General features: G+C 42.7%; 1 protein-coding gene across 2 annotated transcripts in view; it reads left to right on the top strand.

Moving 5' to 3' along the window:
- The window catches only part of LOC308129701 (semaphorin-3F-like), a 49,459-nt gene that overhangs the window by 14,652 nt on the left and 12,160 nt on the right, over positions 1-22,647 (top strand). For both annotated transcript variants that reach the window (XM_080495731.1, XM_080495730.1), the window contains 5 exons: positions 13,559-13,719; positions 13,811-13,873; positions 16,975-17,094; positions 19,496-19,589; positions 20,787-20,906. In XM_080495731.1, coding sequence (XP_080351857.1) covers positions 13,559-13,719; positions 13,811-13,873; positions 16,975-17,094; positions 19,496-19,589; positions 20,787-20,906 — 558 coding nt within the window. The remainder of the gene's footprint in view (positions 1-13,558; positions 13,720-13,810; positions 13,874-16,974; positions 17,095-19,495; positions 19,590-20,786; positions 20,907-22,647) is intronic.

The raw sequence follows: 22,647 nt of genomic DNA on the forward strand, positions 1-22,647 counted from the left end.
TGGAACTCTAAGCTTATTTAATCCAAGCAAGTTTATCTCTTTATTATTCCTTTATATTTCACATACAGTACATCTCTGTTAATGCAGAACTGATCTGCAGATTCACTTAAAAAACTTTGTAACGTATTTTCCACAGATAGACCTGTTTTTATATGAAAATCAGAAGATCCTCCCTCTGCACTCCCAACTATTTTGCACGTTATGTTGTCAATGATTCACTAGTTATTCAGCTGATCATAACCAGACTGCTGGAAAAACTTGAAGTAAAAAAAAAAAAAAAATGGCAAGCTGCAAACAAGTAAGCTCCAAGCAGAAAAATAAGAAGGAAAAAAAAACTTGTCTCCTGTTCAGATCTGATGAATGAAAAACAGATCATGGAGATAGGAAAAGGGAGTGTGAGCGAGAGAGGCCACTCTTAAAAGAGAAAAGTCTTCCTCCATTCTTGGTGTTGAGCAGTGTGTGTTTGGGTGCCTTATCAGTGCAGAGCGGATGGCTAAGCCCTGATTTATGACAAGGTATGACAGCGTAAGATAAGAGGGGTTTTTAGCCTCCATGTGTCTGTGCAATCACTGGCCTCCTTCAGCGCCCCGTGTAAGGACGGATGGAGGGTGACTGTGACCAAGATTCCCCACTGTCACGCACTTCCACCTGATAAGACTTCTCCCTCCCTCTTATTTTGCTCCATGCCTTTATGTGTCACTATCTACTCGCCGCACTCCAATCAAAACATGCATTTCTAGCTAATAGCTCCTTTTGGTCAACTTTGATGTTTCAATGCAGACACGCAATGTGACGTGTGAGCCAAACCAAAATAACTGGATTTCGAAATGCAGAGTGGTATGCCGTTGGAGGTGTAAATGTGCTACATCAAGACAGTTTAACTGTTGGAAAGGTCACTTCGACGTTTCTTATCTCTCTCCGCTGCATACTAAATCTCACGCAGAGCCAACAATAACTCATTTTCTGAGTTGTTGCATCTGGAGTTTTTACTTTCACTCCGTGCACGTACTTGATAAAACCAGCAATATGAACAAGTGGCTGTCTCATTTGCCCATTTCATGCTGGGGGTGCAGTAATTGTCTCCCAGTATTGACTTGATGGGTTTTTCTGTGAACAACCGGCTCTGGTGTGGTTTGTGGAGGACAGACTATCTTGTGTAATGTTTTTTTTTTTTTTTTCCTCCTCACTCCAAGGAAGCTATTCAGTTGTTAGGCCTGCTTGCTGTTGTTGTTTGTTTGTTTGTTTGTTTGTTTTCTGGCAGAAGCTCACGTTTCCAAGTCACCATCTCATTTGGGGAAACACATGAATATGAATTTGACACTAACTATAACTTCCCACTCGTCCTCTCTTTACTGGCCCAGAGCAGACATCCTCTGCGTGCCGACCCGTATGGTCATGGGTGAGAAAAAGGCCACGGGGTCACGGAGTAGGATGTCCCGGCTGTCTATCAAACATGAAAGCCGCCAAATTAACAGGCGCGAGTGTTTTAAAAGTTATGGGTGAGTGCGTCAGTCAGCGACAGAAGTTAAAAAAGGCCACGGATTACACAGACAGACAGTAATCTATAGGTCTGTCAGCCTGTCACTCAGCCTGACCTTGGGTAGCTTTGCTTTAATTGCAGGGTGGGATAAGAGAGTGGGGCCCACCTTCAGCAGACAATTCACATTATCCATTAAAGATGCAATGGCTGCCAACATGTTTGATCTTGAATTAATTTTTTTGTTTGTTTTCAAGCCACATATTTATCCTATTGGAATGTAAATTATCCTTTTTCAGCCTGTAATTATTTGCTGTGCAGCCCCTTCATTTTTAAATAATTCAGCCCATTCATGTTGGGAATGATTATAACATGCAGCATTCCTCTGGTTTCATACCAAAGTCTGTACCGGTTTGTCTGAGGATGCTTCTCAATAAGAAATCTCACTGTAACATTGAAACTTGTGTTATTAATTAAATTAGCAAGCATCCAGTGAAATCATCATCTCACGAGTGAGCTTTAAATGTACAAAAAAGGGCATCTCATGATCACAAAAAGATCAATCTCCAGACAATGTTGTATAGCACTTCCTGTCTGCATTCCTTTTTGCAACCCCCTCCCCCTATTTCTGCCCCTTATCCCTTTGCCACAATCCCCCCCATTCCCACTACCACCACGTCCATCATACAACACAAAAAAAAAGAAAAAATTGAATGGCCTTGACTGATGGTCATCACCCCCTACTTCGTTTTCTCCCCTCGTCTCCTCCCATTTTTGCCAAGTCGACAATCAAACAGCAAACGGGCGAGTTAAGGCGGATGTTCTTTCCCTCACAGCGGCCAGTCGGCGAATTCTCACCAGTCGGTCTCCGTACTTTCTTTTCTTCCCACAGCTCTCACCAAACTTTCCTGCTGATTCTCATTGAATGTTCGTGCGAAATCCCCCTGTGCTTGCATGTATTCATGTGGATCTGAGGCTGCATTAAACCCCTCTCATGATTGGAAATGCGCGGAAATTCAGAAAGAGATACTGCTCAAAGGGATACAAACAAAAGATGATTGATTAAAAGCAGCAGTGGTGTGCTGGGCCTGCTGATAACTTCTGTAGTCTGCTGGCAAAAAATCAGTTTGTCTGCCGTGTGCACTCACACATACTGAGCTGTAAAACTCATCTCGCCATCAAGGAATCACTAAAGAAACAGCTGCTGGAATTCATAAGCACACAGAAAATGGATTTGAACACTCGCTGATGGAGTTTGAGCCTCTGCTTTGCCTGATTGAGTGATAGAAGATACTCGGTTTAATTGGAACCCATGAAATAAAACACGAATGTAATTTAACTTGCGAGTAGCTCAACAAGACAACATAATATTGTTTCTGGGTTGCTTCCAGGTAACAGAGGCTCAGGTGTTACCTGTAATAACTTTTCACGGAATATCTGTGTGATTATTTGAGACTGTAGTCCTGAACTGTGCGAATATCCTGCTGGTTAATTTGTTATTCTTTGCCAGGCTCGCGAGCCGACTTTGTTTCTCTAAGAGTAATTAGCTTCTGATTCCACTGCGGCGGTCAATGCCATATTGATTTGTTGGTTGTCCAGTGCACAGGCAGGCCACGAATGATTGTTTCTGTAAAGGAATGTCGGGTTTATCTATTTGCACAAGGAGGAAAAAAGTCTCTTCATGGACAGGTTTAAAAGGATTGATTACACATTTACATCGCCCTTTTATTATCTTGGTAGATGTGTGACTGAAAAAAAATCTATTAAAAAAGGGATGGAAAGTTCACAGTTTGTTCAAGTTGGACTGTGTAACAGTGCATACGTGTGCATTTTTGGAACAAATCATTTTATGACCTAAAATTTGGTTCTGCCATTTTTAACTACTTTTTTTCCTGACTAATGTGTTAACTTACCAAACAGTTGTTAAGATAAACTCAATAATCAATCATGTATTGCACCTACAAGGGGAAGGTGGTAGGGTAATAATCGCTGATGCGGCAACTTTTAAAGCTTTCCAAGTCTGTTTATGTCATTGAAGGGAATTTTGGGTCCTTTGTCTCTGGGCACAAAGACTACTGGACAAATGAGGAAGTGCTTAAACACAACCGAGCCACACTACTCAACAACCAGCTGCCTGAATGTCCAGCATTATCTGGTTGTCCCTTGCCTGTCATGTGGCATCAGTGCACAAGGCTTGACTGGGATCTGTGCTGACACGTACCTGGTTGGGGGGTGACCCTCGTATTGTCTAGTATTGACATGGGGTCAAGTGGGGGTGTGCGGCAGAAGGGTGTGCAGTATTATGTGGACAGAACAGAGGCAGATGGGCTCCTGGCACTCACCCATTAGTGGATTGTAGAACCATGAATTCACAGATGCTGGTGACCCTGGAGCTCGACGAGCTGCCTTCTCCTTATCCAACAGGGGACTGAGGGGAGTTTCATGTTCTCATTACAAACCACTAATTGACTGTCTCATTTCATACCTTGAATGGCCGAACAGTGTCCTAAGAGATGCATTAATGGGGGTACTTAATTTTCTAGGAGGAATGTTTGTGCAGATTATTTAAGTGTTTTATGTGCCTTCTTATCTCATCCTCTCGGTTTAGTGAACTGTTTGAATTCAGAAATAAGTTGCTACTCCACGAGAAGCCATGCAGGACACATAGATCCCTTTGTTGCTTTGCATCCGCTATTGTCCTTTTCTTCAGCATAGCTGACGAAAGCCCCACATGATGTGCTGGGACGTCATAGGCACAGTTATGCATTATTATACATTATTATAAATACCTTTGGTGGCAATAACATGCTGAAGTATGTTAAATATGTTGTGTCCTGTTGAATAGTTATGCAAAAGAACATCCTGATGGTGGACGCACATTTCTTTTTTGGCACTATCGAAAAGCTCCTCAATTTTTACACAGCGTTTGTAGACAATGTAATTAGACGTGGCATTGACTCTTAATTCATCCAAGAGTTTAAATACCTTAATGGGTGAAGCGCAATCATGCCATTCGCAGCACTATTCATTCTCACTGCTCGCACTTCCCGTATAGCCCTGCTCCTTCCACCTGTGGCATGCTGGGTGCCAAAGAATGGAGTGAAGGGATCAGCAGAAAAAGGCTTCTGTTATCTCAGCGGGCTGGTATGCAGACAGAATTGTGAATGCTGGCAGGACCAGACAAGCCAAGGAAAAGGAAAGGTGTCAGAGGAGGCTCGGCGATGAATGAAAATAGCATTAAACAGCCATGATTTAAGATAGGCCAGGATGTTAGAATTGTTTTGGCAAAGCTCGATGCATGACCAGATCTTGAAAGTGCAAGGCCATTGATGCAGGACAGGAAAATAATCAATCATCTGGAGAGATTTGTTTCCCCATCTCTCCTCACTGAGAGATAATTCCGTTTTATTTCGTGAACTAGAGGAAACCTTTCACCATTGAAGTATTTTCTTGGTCCGTTTGAGTTTTTGAAGGTAGGGAAATGTTTTGGCCTGGTAAGACAGCGCTGGTCCTCGGTCCTCACACTGTCGCACACATAAATGAAACTGTTTTCACCACATGTATCACCTTCCAGGAGAAGAAGAATACACTCCTGAACACAAACGATGTATTGATGCTACACAGTTCGATGAATTCAGCTTTGTGAGTAGAAAACAGCAAAAGTGCATTGTGACCCCTCAAAGACCCCCGACCTCCTTAGTCTGTGGACCCTGTGGCTTTTGAACACTGTCACTCTATTTTACTCTTCATTCCCCCAAGACGAGAGTCACAAACCCTTTCGCCGCTAACCGACAAACATTTTTGTCACTTCAATGTAAACTTTGGGGCAATTACCAAAACACCACATGCTTTTGTTTTCCTCAGGAGACAGTCTGTCCATGGTGTGGGTCATAAATGCTACATCAGCAGTCCTAATGTTTGGCCTCCTTCCACTCAGGGAAATATGCCTCCAAAGCATCTGAACGAGTACCATCAGGTTACTGTTTATTCGCACTGAACATTAAAGTGTTCCACGCCATTAATTGTCATTTGAGCTGGATCCTAATAAGGTACAGCTACACTGCACACGCCGGACTATCTGTTTACAGTATTTCATTAGTTCTGTAGGGTTATGGTCGAGTCACTGACAATGGCACTTTTTGAAAAGCTTTAAAATCATTCTCAGAATCTGTGTAAACAGTGAAAATGCAACTTTGCTGAAACACGTAGTTCTGCACGTGCACACTCCGGTGGCAGTTAATAGTTTTTCTGCTCGTGTGCACATGCATTAACAAGGGTAACAATAATAGATTCCTTAGTGCTTGTGCTGCTCACAATTTTGAATTTGATACCACTTACTTTGTACAGCATGATCTGGTTTACATGCAGGAACTTTTTTTTTTTTTTTACATAGAGCAGATGACCTGTAGGACTTGCATACATTACGCCGGTCTGTGTGTTAGAAACACAACCTGACACGTAAACTACCTGAAACCAAAAGGCAAAAACTATACAATTTTCTGATGACCGTTGTTGTGTAAACAGGGTTAAGCCGAACACTTTGGAACTTGCTACACAGCTGTTTGTTTCTGATCTTTTTCTCTAACTGAACCGGCAGCAGAGATTTTCATTGGTATTTTTGTGTGTCTTTATCGTGGCGTTAGTTCAACCTCAGGATTTGACTTGAGGAGCTTCATAGTGCCATTGTGAGCTTTGTTTCTTGCCCCTCCTGCAGCGGTAAAAAGGATCTGTGCCCCTGTGGTGGCTCTACTGGGGAGCTCTCTCCACGGACAGTTTCCATGGCTCTCTCTTGCCTGCCTTGATGAATGGAAGTTCTTAGGTTATCTGTCAGGCTCCTCCACCCTGGAGACTCCTGCCTCTTTTCTCACTCCTCTACCACATCATTTTGTGCCGTGGCTGAAAAATGACCACAGGGAATAGAATTGATCCCCAGAGCAGGACCGGAGAGTGGAACACCCAGAGAGGGTAGAGGTGGCTGTCGTCCCCCGTAGACCCTGAGTCAACAACTGCTGTTAATGGTCTCGCCAAATTTACCTTCTAATTACCCCCTTTCTTATTGCCCCCAGCTAGCAGCGCACTGGCCATGACCTTGAAACACATATAATCATGAATATAGAAATATTTAATGTTCTTCTCTGGTTAAAAACTGCAAAGAGGGATGTATTGAAAACTCGGCTGTGGCAAGTTGCCGAAAGTTTCTGTGCCCCCAATGAAATCGAGAATTAGGTGAGATCTATAAATAGAAGGCGAGAGATTCCTTTGAGACAACAATGTACATCTGGCTCTGAGTTAGTGCAGCTGACAGAGTGAGAGTATTTGCATTAAGTGTCAGGTCAGAGGTCAGCCAGAGAGAGGAGGGTTTTTCACTCTTTCACACTCACTCTGTCTCATTATTCGGCTCTTTCCATAATCGACCCCCCCCCCGCCCCCAACTGTGTTGTCACCGCTGACCACTGCCGCCACCCCGACCAGCCTGCTGTGAGCGACAGCACAGCTCCAACAACAAACACAACCTCATCGTCATCATTACAGCGGATTGCAGCATCAGCAGAGACCCCACCCCACCTACGCATGCACACGTAAACAGTTGTGAATACAATGGTCAGACAGAGCCTCAGGCTTTCAGTGAAGAACCAACCACTTGTTATTTTTTGTTTGTTTTTTTAATGTTCCTCAACCTCCAGACATAAGTGTGGTCGAGGAAGAGAGTGAAGCAGACCTGCTCATTGATCTCCCGAGAGACAGGCCTTTAAAGCGTGAACATGAATTTTTCATTTTTCTGGGCAGGAAGCGAGCAGTTTTGTTCCGGTGAAAGTTGAAGGTTTGCTTGAAAGTGGTCTGTATATATAGGATTTGCAATTGTGTAATAGAGCAGAATTGATTGTGAACACTTAGTGGAGTGTGAGCATTGAGAATTGCATCACTTCAAGTGAGTTTAGGTTGCAACTAATCATTATTTCACTGAGCTTTTATTACACAGATGGTTTCAGATAGTGGCAAGAATTGTGCCTTTTAGTTTTCAAAAGGTAAAGACAGTGACCTATAGAACAACTTTCCACCAGAGCACTTTAAATTTCATACTGCAATACTAAGAACCTTTTAAATGAATTCAACTCCAATAATTGTCTTTCCCAGCAACCACTATTATAATAATTATTTGTTTTTGTATGTGTTAACAAAGTTATCAACTATGTCCTTCGTGACAATCTCTTAAGAGTTACCATTTCTTCATCTCTCTGTGCGCCTTCTCTGTTTAAACATCCCAACATAATATCATTGTGACCACCCAGCCACGATAAGCTCTCACCTCAGACCTCTCACGTCCTTTGACCTTTCACCCCTGGCCCTGCAAGGCCGTGAAGGGCAGCTGTCCGAAGCTGCATGCACAGAGGACAACTCGTATTCTGGTCTGAGAAACACCTCAAGCTTTATAAATGGTGCATTGTATATTAATATTTAGATTTAGATTTAGATTTAGATTTATAAAAAAAAAAACTATTATGGTAATCAACTAATAATGTTTCCATTTTGTGTAATTGCAGGAGAATAACCTGTACAATTACTATTGAAAGGCATATCAAAGTTTCTTCTCTGCATACTGTATAATCCTCCTGTTGCCGCTTCTGATTGCTGCATATAGCTGTGGTGCAACATGAATATAATGAAGGTCAGATTTTGCAGTCCCGAGACAGAGAATACAGAAAGTAAATGACCTTTGCTGTTATTGGAGCCAAACATCTTCTCCTTCTCTCTCGTGCTTTAATTAACCTTTCCTGTCATCTAAAGCAGCAGAAGTAGATTTGTCATAATCTCTCATTTCCACTCAGGAAGTGAACTCTCTACTTAAATCAATCTTTCCCCGCTTTCGATTGGTGCGGTGGGAGGCAGGTGTCCCTGATTTGATGTGCGGATCAGAGAGCTCTACTTCTATTTCCAACGGCACACAGACACATAAGCAGACACACAAACACTGTGTATCAATGGCAGACAAGCGTGAAGAGCATCTGAGTGACAGCATCCGGAAGCTGAGAGATAAGACGTAATCTGGTGCCAATTATTTCTCCCTGACAGGCGCAGGTAAGCGGCAATCAGCTCCTCTGACATGTGTTCTGAGTCAATAGTCCAAAGCCCAATGGATGGTGAGGGGCTGATTACGGGGTGCTCAACGGAGGCAAATATGAAAGACAAACACTGTGACAGGTTAAGCTGATAAGGCCTCCCACTGCTGTTCAGCCCCTCTGATATCCGCAGTGACCTCTCCGTTCTGCCGCCTCAGATGTTTAATATTCACTTGGGAGTTGCACTCAGTAGCTTGCTGACGCCTGGAGTCTTTGGTTTAAGCACAACCACAAAGCAGAACAGGTCGAAACTCCCCTGTTCCGAGTGACTAACAGTGATGCCCTGATGAATGCGGTTGAACATGGAGGTAGAATTAGGCCACTCAACAATGTGAGTTGGCCTCAAACTGAAAAACGTAACGGCAACTGTGCCATTCGAGATTGAATAGTGCAAATTTGATGATTTGGAGTTTTTAGCTTTCAGTCCTGCATAAAGCATGCACGGGTGTCCTCATCTCATTCATTTCCAGTCTCGTGCAATAAATGTGCAACACAGTCTCAGGGGTTTGGTGGTCAGGGTCTGACGTGGTCTGGATGATAGGCACTGGAAATGTAACTCTTCAGATCCAACGCTACTGAAACCTGAGTAAATATGCCAAAGTTATGGATGAAAGAAAGAAAGGTTGGGTTAGAAGCCACAATATTAAAAAAGTAGCCATCAAGGTGACTTTAGCACTTTAAAAAATAAATGCAAGTATGACATACCACTCTCATCCACACACTAATCTGTTCAATTTGTGCACAAACATCAGTTAAAAAAAAAAAAAAACTCAAGTTGTGGTTATATTACTCATGTACTGTCTCTTCAGCACTTTGTATTTATGCACAGCAACAAGGAGCAATGAGATAATTGCGTTTAATTCTAAAGTTGTTTATGAGTTAGTTGTTTCGTCTGCTGTCAGTCATCATTACCTGAAACTATGACTGGTGAAATCTTTGGTTATCTGCAGAAAAACATGTTGGTAAAGGTGAATTTGTTTTGCATTTGACTCCGACTGTCCATTACACAAACAAAATAAATGGATTCTGATGGTGCCTTCAGTCAACGCGGTGGTAGTTTTAATATTAATCTGTAACTCCTTATAATAAAGTTAATAATGTGTTTTAAAAAAATAGACATTTTTGAAAGTTTTTGCAAGACCTATAGGAAGAAAACAAACTATTTGTTGTTATGTGGATTGAACCAGTAAATCATGATTGTCTTGATAAATAAAATGACTATCATGAACACTTTATTGCAGGCTGTGGTGCAGACAGGCTGCAGCAAGGTGGGACCGCACCTCTGCTTCATGAGAATGTGAACAAGACTAAATCGGGGAATTCAGACAACATGCCGGGGATGCCTGGGCAGGCATGTGGGATTTTCTGTTTCCTTCTCCCTCAAACCCCCTTTTCTTTCACTGGAGACACACAGATTTTAACTAAGGGGCTAAGCTGATAGAGGCATGAATAGAAGCGGTAGTGACATCTTGGAGGCACATCTTTCTTCGTCTTTTTATAGATACAAAACAGGGGTCACTTAACGTTCCTTTGAGGGTGACCCGGGAAAACCACACCGTGGTACAAAGCCTGGCCAAAGGGGCTGCATACCTTGGATCCAGAACAGAGCTGAGAGTAGCCACAGTGCAGAGGGATCACATCATGGACTCCGGACTCAGTTTACCAGCAGATGTCTCATTCACATTCTTGGAAAGTTGATTGGATTTTGTCCAACAAAAAAGACCTTCAACTGACTGAAACCACTTTTACACGGTCACATGTGAAATGATAAAAAAAAAAAAAAAAAAACGAAAGATGGTTTTGCTCTGTTGACCTGCATGTGTCTGGTAATAATTAGACAGACCTTGCTGGGAAATTGGGTGACAGACACCAGATCCTTGGTCCATAAAGACAGACTCCAATGTTCTGTTTGTGCAGAATTTACCGGCTGGTTATAAAATTAGCCGATCATCAAGAGATCAAGGCTGTGTTTTGTTTTGGGACACGAGAGCGTGGTTTCCAGAGGATGCATTTATGCTGACAGTGGAGTGTGTGCATGCTGCGAAGTAGACTGTTATCATACTGGGTTCCTTATCTCAAAGTGTTGCAGGCATTATTTCAAAGAAAATCTTTTTTAGCATGTCTCATCTTGTTTAGATGTAATATTTGCGTAAAAACAAGACAGCCACTTCATTTGCACAGATTCAGTGGCAGCATATATGTAGTCACTGTATAGGGATAGCTGTTATTCGTGATTTTATCTCAGCTGGATGTGCATGTGAAATAAATCACATGAACTAAATATGTCATCTGTTATGAATTCCATGTAAGTGTTAGGTAGTCATATGTAATCCTGCTTGCTTTCTGAACTCTATCCCGTGAGTCATATTTCCCCCTTTACAATCCCTGCAGATCTTCTATTGCTGAGCAGTGAAATTACCCTTGCGTACATGTGTAAACATGCATCACTCACTGACGGGCAACACACTTATAAAATATATCCTAATCCTTTAAAATCCTAAAATGCTTCTTATAGAATCAGGAAATTTGCTGTCAAACAGCCAAGATTCTGTGAGAAGAAAAATTGCTTTTGATTCGCCGAAAAAAGATTGAAAGCCATTGATTGATATTCATATTGAATGGAGTACTGTTGCTCGTGGCTGGTAACACAGATAAGTTGACTTGCGATGCAGACATGTGGGAGGTTATCTGTCTGTCTGGTTTGCAGTGACCTCACCGTGGGACTTGAGACGGGAGGTCACCACTTACACTCTCATTCTGAAGCCCCCGTGTGTGAATCCGAGTGTGGAGTTGATAAATGTGAGATATAAGCTGGTGAAATCTGATGTCCCGGAGGCTCCGGTGTCACTCGGCCGCCGGGCCTCCCAGAGCAGATAGCCGGCTCAGCAGCTGGCTGAGTGTGTCGGCGACGAGTAGACAGGAACTGAAAATGAGACGGGATGTTCATTAAGAATACGTTTGTGTTGTATTCGGATGTCCTTTATTTGTCCGGGTGGGCTTATCGCCCACCCGAGTATAGATGGCCTACGAGATATTTAGCAGGTCAACCTCAGGCTGCACTCAGCAGACTGGCTGAAACCAGTGATATTTCGGTTACACACTGTAACATTAAGCTGCAATTTAATAAAAACATCCGCAGTAAGCAAATTGTTGAGTAGTTGTTGATAAAGAGCAATGAATTCAAACAACCAACATTGTTTTGAACTGTTGTTCCACACATTACATTGTATATGCAGCACATAATTGTCCCTCCCGGAAATATTTAAGGTAACGTGCTTTTAAAAGAAAACAGAAAATGCCAACTCTTATAGCTCATCAATGTAACACAATTTAGTTCTACTTCATGATTTACGAGTTGGAAACTTTGTTAAATGAAACATGTCCACATGAGACCGCACAGTGAGGCTGTAACTGGTGAGAAAACGGCAGCGATTCCTGGAACTTACCGAGCAAAACGAGCAGGAAATCTACATTTCTGCACCAATTTCTTTTTTCTTGTTAGGGCCCTCAAATGGAGCTGGATTTCTGAGAATTAAACAGATAGTCCCGTTTCGCCAGGAACGATACGCTTCTACTGAAAGGCTTATAATTTATGTCCATCAGATCAGCAACAGAGTATTAAAGCGTTTGTTGTTACGAGGCAACTTACGAGAATTACGCGCTTGACAGCCATGTCTATTTCTGTTTACTACCTGCATGCCATGATGCTGCACCGTGACAGCAGTATTTTACAGCTCCTGACGGAGCTCAGCACTCGCAGCAGCTGAGAGGCTTTCGAGTGGAGGATTCATGTCAGTGTTTCAACATGTGCAGGTGGAGAACTTCACGCTGTCTTTCGCTCTCAGTAAAGTAACTAGACTTTCTGCTTCTTCCCGGTGAAGGAACCTTATTGTAGGGAGTCTTTCTCACCGCTGGTGACTCTGGGATCCAGCTACACAGAACAGAGGGGGCGTTTGTCTGGTCCCATTGAAGTGGAACATGAACAGGTCCTCCATGGGGTCCTCAAGGTTTCCCCCACAAACGGCAAACGGCACAAGTGCATGCTCAACTTTCTCAGTTTCCACTTTCCCAAGCACGGTTTGAAAGAAAGCAGGAGAAAGGGAGAAACCGTCTGTCAGACTCTGTAACAGCTCGGGGGGTAATAGGAGGTCTGGGAGAAAAGCAGATCTCCACTTATCTCCGCTCATGCCCCCAAATGTAACCTAAACTCACACATTATTGATGTGCACCCAGCAGAAAGAGAGACATTTTAGAGTCGTTCAGCTTCAGAATAGCTCACGTAGCGGTTCATGAGTAATACGGAGGAAAGTATGGGGCAGTGTTTTGTGTTTGTAGACTAAGCTCGGGATTACACAGCATCATTTCTGCTCTTGACAGAGAATTCATGTGATTATAGTGAAGGCTACCAGCAGTCTCCTTCACAGCCTGATGGAATTGAACAAAAGGGGAACGAGTCCAAAGGTCAGGCTTCCGAACCTTTAATATTATTGGCTATACGGCTTTGTGTAATAGAAAACATGTTATGTGACTTCTTACTGCTGCCATAACCAGCACTTACGTCTGCCGCCGTTCAGTTTGGACTCCTCTGAGACTTTCTTCGAGGCTCCTTGCTTTTGTCAAGCCTGTCATAATCAGATTTAGCCTGTCCATAACCTCGTAATGGTGGGGCATAATTATTGCGCAGTGAGGGTTGGGGGCAGGAGCAAGCCGTCTTCTGTAAATTAATTTGGAGAAGTCTGATAGTATGTTTGGCATCATTAGCATACTACCATGCCATTAACATTAGCATACTCTGGGTGCTTCTGTGTGCGTTCCAAAAGCCAGCAGCCTACACACATTTCCTGTGACTCCGTCTGTGGGTTTGGGTTTTCCACTTCTATTGTTTTCTTTTCTACTACAGTAATTACAGGCACAGTATCAACAAACCCATTTATTTTCCTTCTCTGTTTTTGCCTCTGCGTAGAGTTAAAGTCGACTGGCACCGCTCACCACTTCTCCTTTTTGCTGAATTCGACCGACTATCGGATCCTTCGCATGGACGAGGACCACGACCGCATGTATGTGGGCAGCAAAGATTACATCCTCTCCCTGGATCTCCACGACATCAACAAGGAGCCACTCATAGTAAGAAAGGTTCCACACAAACATTAAACCGAATGAGCGCCGCGAGAGCTTTACGGCTAACCACAGGGGTTTTTTTTTTCCGCCCTGTCAGATTCACTGGCCCGTTGCCCCCCAGAGGAAGACTGAATGTGTTTTGTCAGGAAAAGACACCAATGTAAGTATTCATTAAACAAACAAAACAAGTCTGATTATACCATAATGGTCTCGGCCTATACAAGAACTTATGCTTCTAGTTTCTCAGAGATTTACAGCAGTTTTCGTTGTGTTATAAGTTATTACAATTATAGTGTCACATTATGCCCCAAAAAGGCTGTTGACACATTTTATAGACAGAACAACCGCCATATTCCGCCTGTTGAGTTCGGCATGATTATTCATGTTGCTGCTCAATTTGAGGCTTCTGCTGGTGTCTGTTGTTTCCAACAATCCATCAGTCATGAAGAAAAAAAACTACTGCGGAGCGCTGCGGGGACGCCGCGGTTTCATTATTCAACACAAGCGCTGCCAACTCACGTATTTCATCCTAAAAGAATCAAAGTTTTTCATTTGGATGATAAACTAGCTGTCTTCAAACACCCAGTTGATTGTAATCTATGTTTTAATGAACATGTAATGTGCGTGTGTAGATACATGTGTGCATGAACATCCCACCATAGAAAAAAAGTAAAACTCTCACATCAAGCGGAGCTCCAATTTGGCCACCTTTGTCTTCGCTCAGGATTTGTGTTACCCTGGTTTCCTTTGGTAAAAAGGTCATTCTCTGGTGTTTTGGCACATCCTTCATAATAAAAAAAAAAATATATATATGCGGTTTACTGATTTTTGAAGGCTGTCTGCAACAACAAAAGGGCCAAATGCCAAGTGAAAAACAATACAAGAAAGAAACACTACAATGAAGTATGACATGCCAGCTCGCTTGAGTTTGGACAAACAAATACATGTAGTTTATTTTGTTTGTTTGTTTGTTTTGAACTAAGATAGTTTGCAAAAGCATGTACATAAAGTTTGAAAGCAGGACTTAGTTTGTTTCTTGACTCATTAGCAACAACCTACTGTATTTAGAGGATTATCTTCAAAAATAATGAATTCATGAAAATGATGTTGGTTTTGTCAACCACAAACCACTTTCAGGCATTTAACCCAAAAATCCATTCAAAAAAGAAAATGTAAGCTTGAGTGAAGGATTTTATTGAGAGTACAAAAATGCTAAATCCCTTTTTTTTTGGCCTCCAGTTGCTCATTGAAGTAACAGATGTCCACTCAGAAAAAAAAAAACAAGGCTTTGAACCATAATCCGTTTTGGTATTTTTGCTGGTACCCCTGTGTGAAATTAAAAGCACACTTTCAGTGGGTGTTTTTTTGTTTTTTTGTTGTTTTTTTGGGGTGACACTCGCCATCTAAATGTCACACCAGGTTCAATGAGAGACTTTATAAATCTCTGAAGCTCCTACTTCCTGTCTCAGTGTCCCTGATTGCTGATTGCGTACAGCTGCCACCAATTAAGCCTTTAAACTTGAAACCTACAACATTCAGTCAAGCCGGCGACGTCGTACAGTATATTCCTCACGCATGAAAACAAAAAATGGATCTGGTATTTATTTATTAATTTATTAAAGGGGAGTCTAATTTCCTTTTCACACAATAATTATTTTTACCCTTTGTTGTCCAGACAAGCAGACAAAATGAGCCAGGCACTGGAAGCTGTGTGAAGTGCTAATAAGATTCAGGCATTCAAATGCTGCTTTCGCCTGTGCAGCCTCCTCCCACCAGGAAGCTCTTCATTGAAATTCATATTGTTAAAAAAAAAAACAGATCTCTCTGTCTTTTGATTTTTGTTCACACATTGTGCACTCCCCTAAAACGCACACACACACGCACACACTTGCGTCGTCTATGGCAGAGGTGAGCGCCGACAGAGTGATGAGGCTCCAGCTAATAAGCCGACTCTCCCCTGCTGGTAGAGAGCGAAGGCTGCTGTTTATCCAACTGGAATGTTCATTTATGCGTGTATTTGGTGACCCGCGCCTCTCACCGCCTCCAGCTACATGGTATTGGCCCACGTATGGTCAATCCTTCATGTATGAGACTCCATCTGTGTGTGTGTGTGTGTGAGTGTGTAAGAGGTAGGTTTGAAATTTCATCACCGGACTAAGAAATAAAATTGGCTACTGCGAGATATCTTGGCAGGCCGGGCCGTTCTTTAGTGAATGGCAGATGATGACAATTCAGCAGCAATTCAGAGGGGATGTCAGTTCAGGCAGGAGGTCAAAGGCAATCATCCCCACTGTGCTCTCAGTGGGGGAGCACAACTGTGTGCTGAATAAACACACACACACACACACACACACACACACACACACACACACACACACACACACACACACACACACACACACACACACACACACCCTCTGAAACCTCTGACTTGTGCATCTGTCGTGTTGCTAAGACCTGCCAAAATGGCTCATCCCCCATACATGTTGTTGTCTTTTCTTTTTTTTTCTCTTTTTTTTTTTTTTTGGTAAATACGTGGTATATCCTTTCTTTTTCGCCAGCTGTCACCGGCAGAAAACATGACAAATCCAAACAGATATCATCAGCCGGTACATTCTGTAGCTGCAGTTTTGATTTGGGTGGATTGAGACCAGGAAGGCAGACAGCTGGTCCGGGAAACAGAGATTAGAAAAGACCTGGAAAGCAGAGCGCTGCTTTCACTTGCATCATGTGTTTGGTCTTGAAAAAAAAAAAAAAAAAAATGTAAAAAGAAACATTAATAAATTAGATTATCATGTTAATTAGTTAAACAATGCCCCATTTTTCCTTTTTTTTTTTTTGCTTTTATTGAAGATTTCATCCTAATTTTTTGATCTAACCAAAGCATGTTTCATTTGCCAGGACAGGACATTAAATTGAGTTTGACCTCAATCCCCGAAGCAAACACCCATCTAGAGTTGGAGACATGGCCTTTCTTGGTTTCTGCCCCACAGTCAAAATGGTGTTTGGAAACGTTTTGCCTCTGACAGTGTGGTCTGATGTGAATCCTGGGCCAGGCCGGAACACAGAGCCAGGCAAACATGGCTGCCAAATGCAAGCCAGCCAAAAGAGGAAGTGATAGATGGGAAGATTTAAAGCCAGGCAGAGGAGTTATTAACCACCAGTGGGGTGTTATTTATTACGTAATACCCCCCCTCCTCTGCAATTCTGTTTAACAGGAGTGTAATCTTGTTGCATTTTGTTTTTTTACGTCTCTCTCAGGGGGAATGTGGAAACTTCATCCGTCTGATTGAGCCCTGGAACCGGACCCACCTGTACGTGTGTGGAACAGGCGCGTACAACCCCATCTGCACTTACGTGGACCGAGGACGCAGGTCACAGGTAACCAAACGCCACAGCTGGGCATTTGGAGACACACTGACCTTTCCTCTGCTCCCCCAAAGCACATCCCGCATCGCTCAATCAATCTCCGGTCCAAGAACCTCTATTTGCTGCCGGCTCCTCAGTTTCATGGGCCTCTGCTTCGCTTCCATCATTTTCTGCCTCTTAGTTCCGATCGATTTGTGCTGTTTCGCGCTCCGAGAGGCTCAGATAGAAAGGGGGGAAAAAAAACAAAAAACAAACTTGCCACTTCCTAGATCTTCAGTGTTATTATAAAATTGCAGTTATCCGTACAAACCGCCACTACCTGGAGATCACTGAGATCGTTTCAACCTTCGGGGAGTAGCGCGGCGTCTCAACATCTATAGAAAAATCCCTCCGTCCGTCACCTGTTTATACGGAGCCTGCGGCCCGTCCCTCTGTCTGGCTGAGAGCCTCTGAAAGGCCATCATTACTGATGGAGCCTCTCATCCATCATCAGCCTTGTAGCTCACCCCCTCCCTCCGTCGCTTCCTCCATCCCCGCCTCGCTCGCCGGCCACACAGAGCCGCGGCAGCTGCCCGCCCGGTTATAGCCGACACACTTACATTCAGCACCCGGCCTGTTTAGTCTCACCGTTCAAATGGAGGGTTCAGATTTCATTGTAAAGGTCAGTCTGCCTCTTGTCATTCAGCTTCTCCCCGAAGGCCCAAATGTTGTGTTACTTCACACTGTAAGGATTTTTTCCCCCTCCCCACTAAGTGTTGATGTAAACAAAAACAAACAAAAAAAACAGTTGTTCAGAGATTCTTCACTCATTTCCATCTCCATAGTTTCAAACTTCCTCCAATGCGGAAAAACGATTTCTTCTTCCTGCCTCAGCCTTTTTGATGCCGTTTCCTCTGCAGATTCTGTTTCGTCTTAAAAAAAGAAGATTGAGAAGAAGAAAAAAAAACTGAACTTCACTGTTCACTTCAGGATTACTATTGCAACAACACATCATCTGTAGGGTAAAACTAACCTGAGAGAGAGAGAGAGACGGCTCTCTCTCTCTCTCTCTCTCTCGATGGTTAAAAAAAAAGTGAATTTTTTTTGTATTTTGTACAATATCTTTTTCCATATCTAGCTTGTCCTCTGTTATCAGTCATTCTGTTTTTGTTTATTTGCGCTGCATGGTTTATGCATGGGTGTTTACAGCTGTGTTTGCATGACACAGATTCTAATCCAACATGGTTACTGAATGAAGAATGTCACCCACCGGGCTCTTTTTCTTTTTTCTTTTTTTTTTTGGCTTCCAATTGATCTCCACTCTGACAACCTTTCTTTTTGAAACGTCTCCATCTTTTATTTTTTCCAATTCAACTTATTATTTTCAGTTTTTTTGCACCTACTTTCTTCTTCCTCTTCCCGTTTCATGGTTATCGTCAGTTGAATTTCACTTTGATCTGGGCTGTCGAATGTCGGTAACGAGATGGCCCACTGTGCCATGTCTCTTTTTGTAGGGGTCCCACTTCCTACAGGCACCCCAGTCAGGAGGAAGAACAAGTCGAGCTGCAGACTACAGCACTACATCAGAGCCTTTGGAGGCGAAGGTGGGCTGAAGCGAGATTTTGTAAAGTTTGGTGCCCACCTGGAGTACTTTCTTGGGTAGTAGGGATATAAAGGCTCAAAATGTTTTTACAGAATCTACATTGAAAGGGAAAAAAAAAAAATCACTGAACTCATGAGTGTCCTGTGGAAATATCCTGAAACTTTTTTTTTTCTGTGTTACTGTATTTCAAGTCAACTTCAGCAAAGAAAACGGATGCGGAAGTGTTGTTATTGGTGCTTTTCACTTTTCACATGCAGAACCAATGAACAAAAGAAGATCTTGTCTATCATTATTAACTTGCATCCTCTAAATTAACAAGTGTCTAGAAATTACAGCAAATATTGCTTTTACAGGCAAAGTTGACATATAATACCCCCAAAAACCACAACCTTGATTAAATTCAGTTTTGCCTCCTGTATTTCGTTCCCATCAGATGTGACTGACCAACTTTTTTTGTACACCTCCAGTCACATGTAGTCAAATCCGCAGTGTTGATACACATGTTCACCATGTCTTTTTTGCTCGGTGGAATAATGAAGCCTTGTGAGAGCCACTAACAACAGCACTGCAGTGGATGAGTTTTGGATTGTACCGCCACATTTCCCATGCGTGTCTCCGTGTCATCGATAACTGCCTTTTGTGTGCTTTTTGTGCCCCTCAGCAGAGCGTGTAATGTTGGGAGACGGTCCGTTAATTCAGCTTATTAGTCGACCGGTCACGCTGTTAGTTTGATGCTTTCAGATTTTAACATGTAACAAATGTATTCAAGCAACAGGCCCAATTTTCTTTAAAGCCGGTATTTGATGTTTTTCCAACTCTTTGCTGTTACAGGAATACATTTTCCGTCTTGAACCCGGTAAAGTGGATTCTGGGAAAGGAAAATGTCCGTATGACCCCAAACTCAACAGTGTCTCAGCTCTGATTAGTAGGTTCCTTCCTTTTTTTTTTTCATCTCTTCATACAGCATGTACAGGCAACTTTGAAAATGTTGTCTTCTGGACTATAAGTCACATGTTTATCAGTTCTTTGGCCGGTCATGCAACTTCTACAGTATTCAGAAGCAGCTTATACATCAATATATACAAGTACATACCACCTGGAACCACTAGATGTCACTGTATGATAATAGAATGCTGCTATAGCATCACCGTAAAACCATTATTATCACTGTATTTGGCTGACAGTGCGTCTTATAGGCCGGAAAGTACCGTAAAAGTTATTTAATCGTATCTTCATAAAAGGGACAAACGCTTCTGTTTTGAACGACTAATTTAAGTCTTAAGATGCTCTTTCGTTTGTTAAGAGCCAAACACAGTGAAAACTCACCATTCAGAAATTCAGCACATGAATGGATTTGTAGGCTCCGAGTGGATTTTTGGAAATTTTGCATGGGAAATTACAAAAACAGTCGGCCAGCAAACGAGTTCACATTTTCCCAAGCATCATCGTATCAACAGCTAAACATTTCAGCATTTAGGGTCAAGTAGCCTTATTTCTTTTGTATTTGGTCAGGTGAGTGTGAATAACGGTGTGTGGGATTTTTTTTTGTCGACAGACGGAGTTGACAGGTGGTCAGACATGGTTTCATCATTGCTTCTTTTAAACCTCTATCTTGGTCCCGCAAAACAAGAATGCGCAGATTTAAAAATTTAAAAAAATTAAAAAAAACCACCTCTGAGAAGCAGCATTTCTTCCACGTACATATTCTTTATCTATACGTCATGATATAGCAGAGTTTGACATGTACTGGAGTAATGATGGATTCCATTGACCTCTGACCTCTCCACCATGTTCCCAGCTGACAGAAAAATTGCCTTTGTTGATCCAGCTGTGTTTTATATCTGCGCTGATTATATTAATGAGGCTAAGTGTGATTGCAAAACGTGACGCACACACCTGTGAACTGCATTTTGGCCTAATAATGTAGAGTCAAGCAGTTCTTTTCCACAGCTGCTTTATGTGTGATTGATTGGATCTTGGGTGAACCTATAGATAAGTGATGTAACTTTTTTTTTCACGGAGATTCAATCAGCCTTGTCAGACAGCATGTTTCTGTGTTTCAACCTGAAAATATTTTCATCCGCCATGACCTTGTCCATCTTCTTCCCTCCGTCACTGACAGATGGAGAGCTGTACGCAGGAGTCTACATTGATTTCATGGGAACAGACTCTGCTATCTTCCGTACGCTGGGGAAGCAGACAGCCATGAGGACCGATCAGTACAACTCCAGATGGTTAAATGGTAATGTCTCCACTCACAGCTTCTTCCACATCCAGCGTTGTTTCTCTTCACTCCCCTCTCTCTCTCGCTGGAATATTTTTTTTAATTTATTCCTCGGCGCCATATGAGTGTTGCTAGACTGTTTCCCGCTGCCTCCCGTGTGCCGCTTCAGCAGCGTCCTGCACATCGTCTGCTCCTCGAGCCTTGCGTCTTCTAAGAATCTCGGATCTTTACCCAGTGGTCATTTGATTCAAAGCTTAAACTTCACTTTGCTAATTGTAAACTGCATGCCTGCGGAGTGTGACAGCGGGGTCGGTGGTGTAGTAGCAGGGGGAAATGGCCGAAGGTCAATAATGACTTAGAGTGGCCTCCGCTCACTAATGAACCATGATTGTTATAGTGGTATTAAAGCTGGTTGGACGCTTTGGGTTGATGTTGCCAAATCAATCATGGCATCACACCCCCCCCCCCCCCCCCCCCCATCAACCAAACCCCTCCCTCCCACATTTTCCTCTGACCCTGTTGCCCTGACAACAGTCCCTCGGCAATGGTGCACTGAATCAGGACACCTGAGTCCTGCTAATCAGCCATGTGAAATCTGTCAGATAGTCTCCCTCCCCCCATCACATAGCTTCTGGTTATCCCCGACCCCTCCTCTCGGTTTTGGTTTGTCCCCGTTTGGGACCCTGGCCTGTCACAATGGGGAGGGGCTCCCTGCGCAGCGTGCCCAGCGGTGACCCAGTGAATCAGCCAGTGGGAGCGCACTGTGATTCCATATTAAGCATTGTCACTGGGAAGAAATAAAGAGTTGAGTTTAGTGCGGTTCTGCGCCTCAGGCTGCTCGCTTAATGTAACCTAACACTATTCAGTCCGGGGGTTTTTTTTTTTTTGGGGTGCTTCCTGTCATCACGTCAAGTTTGTGAAGGGTTTTCTACTTGAATGCTTTGAAGCCCACGACAAAAAGAACTCTCGAGCGTTTCACTTCACGTCTGCTGCTTTCGGGGAAAATTAACTTATTTACAATTGTCTTGAAATATCCATATTAACAGAAACAACATGTTATTCCTTCCATTGACGTTTGCCAAAAAAAAATCCCATCCTGATTGTGTTAATACTGAAAATCAGAGCCCTTGTTCGGTGCACATCTGTTTATATTCAATGGATATAATGTAGTGTTTCTGTTAGATTCACCCCACCACCCTTCCTCACAGCAGACATTCAACATAAACGCTGCAACCTCAAAAGACAGAACTTAAAACACTCTCTATCGATTCAGCATCACCCTTCAGTCCAAATATCACTTTTTACATGTTGTCACACAATATTTACACACCAGCGATAAGCCTCTTAATGGCTAAATTGAACAGAAGGGGTAAGTATTCCTGCCAAAATGTGCTTTAATATGCAAAATATTGTCTTTGTGCTGTTGTTTGGATAATGACTTGTTAGTAGCATGTAAATCTATAATTTATTAAATACCATAAAAGCCAATGGAGATGGTGAAACTTTGCTTAATATCAGCTATATTCTCAGCACTAATCTTTCGAATCAATTTTTATTTTGTTTGTTTGTTCAAACACTCGTATGATTATATCTGCACTGACAGATTTAGGAGAACCCCGGGGTCCACAGAAAGCCAAAGCATGTCTGTCAGTGTTCATATTAACCTATGTTTAGACCAGAGATATTCAATGAGGTGTCTGCATTCATCTGGGAGCTTTAACCACGACTTTTTTTTTTTTTGTGAGGAGCAGGCAGGTCT

This window comes from Blennius ocellaris (genome assembly GCF_963422515.1).
Source record: "Blennius ocellaris genome assembly, chromosome: 4".
In the NCBI taxonomy this organism is placed as follows: Eukaryota; Metazoa; Chordata; class Actinopteri; order Blenniiformes; family Blenniidae; genus Blennius; species Blennius ocellaris.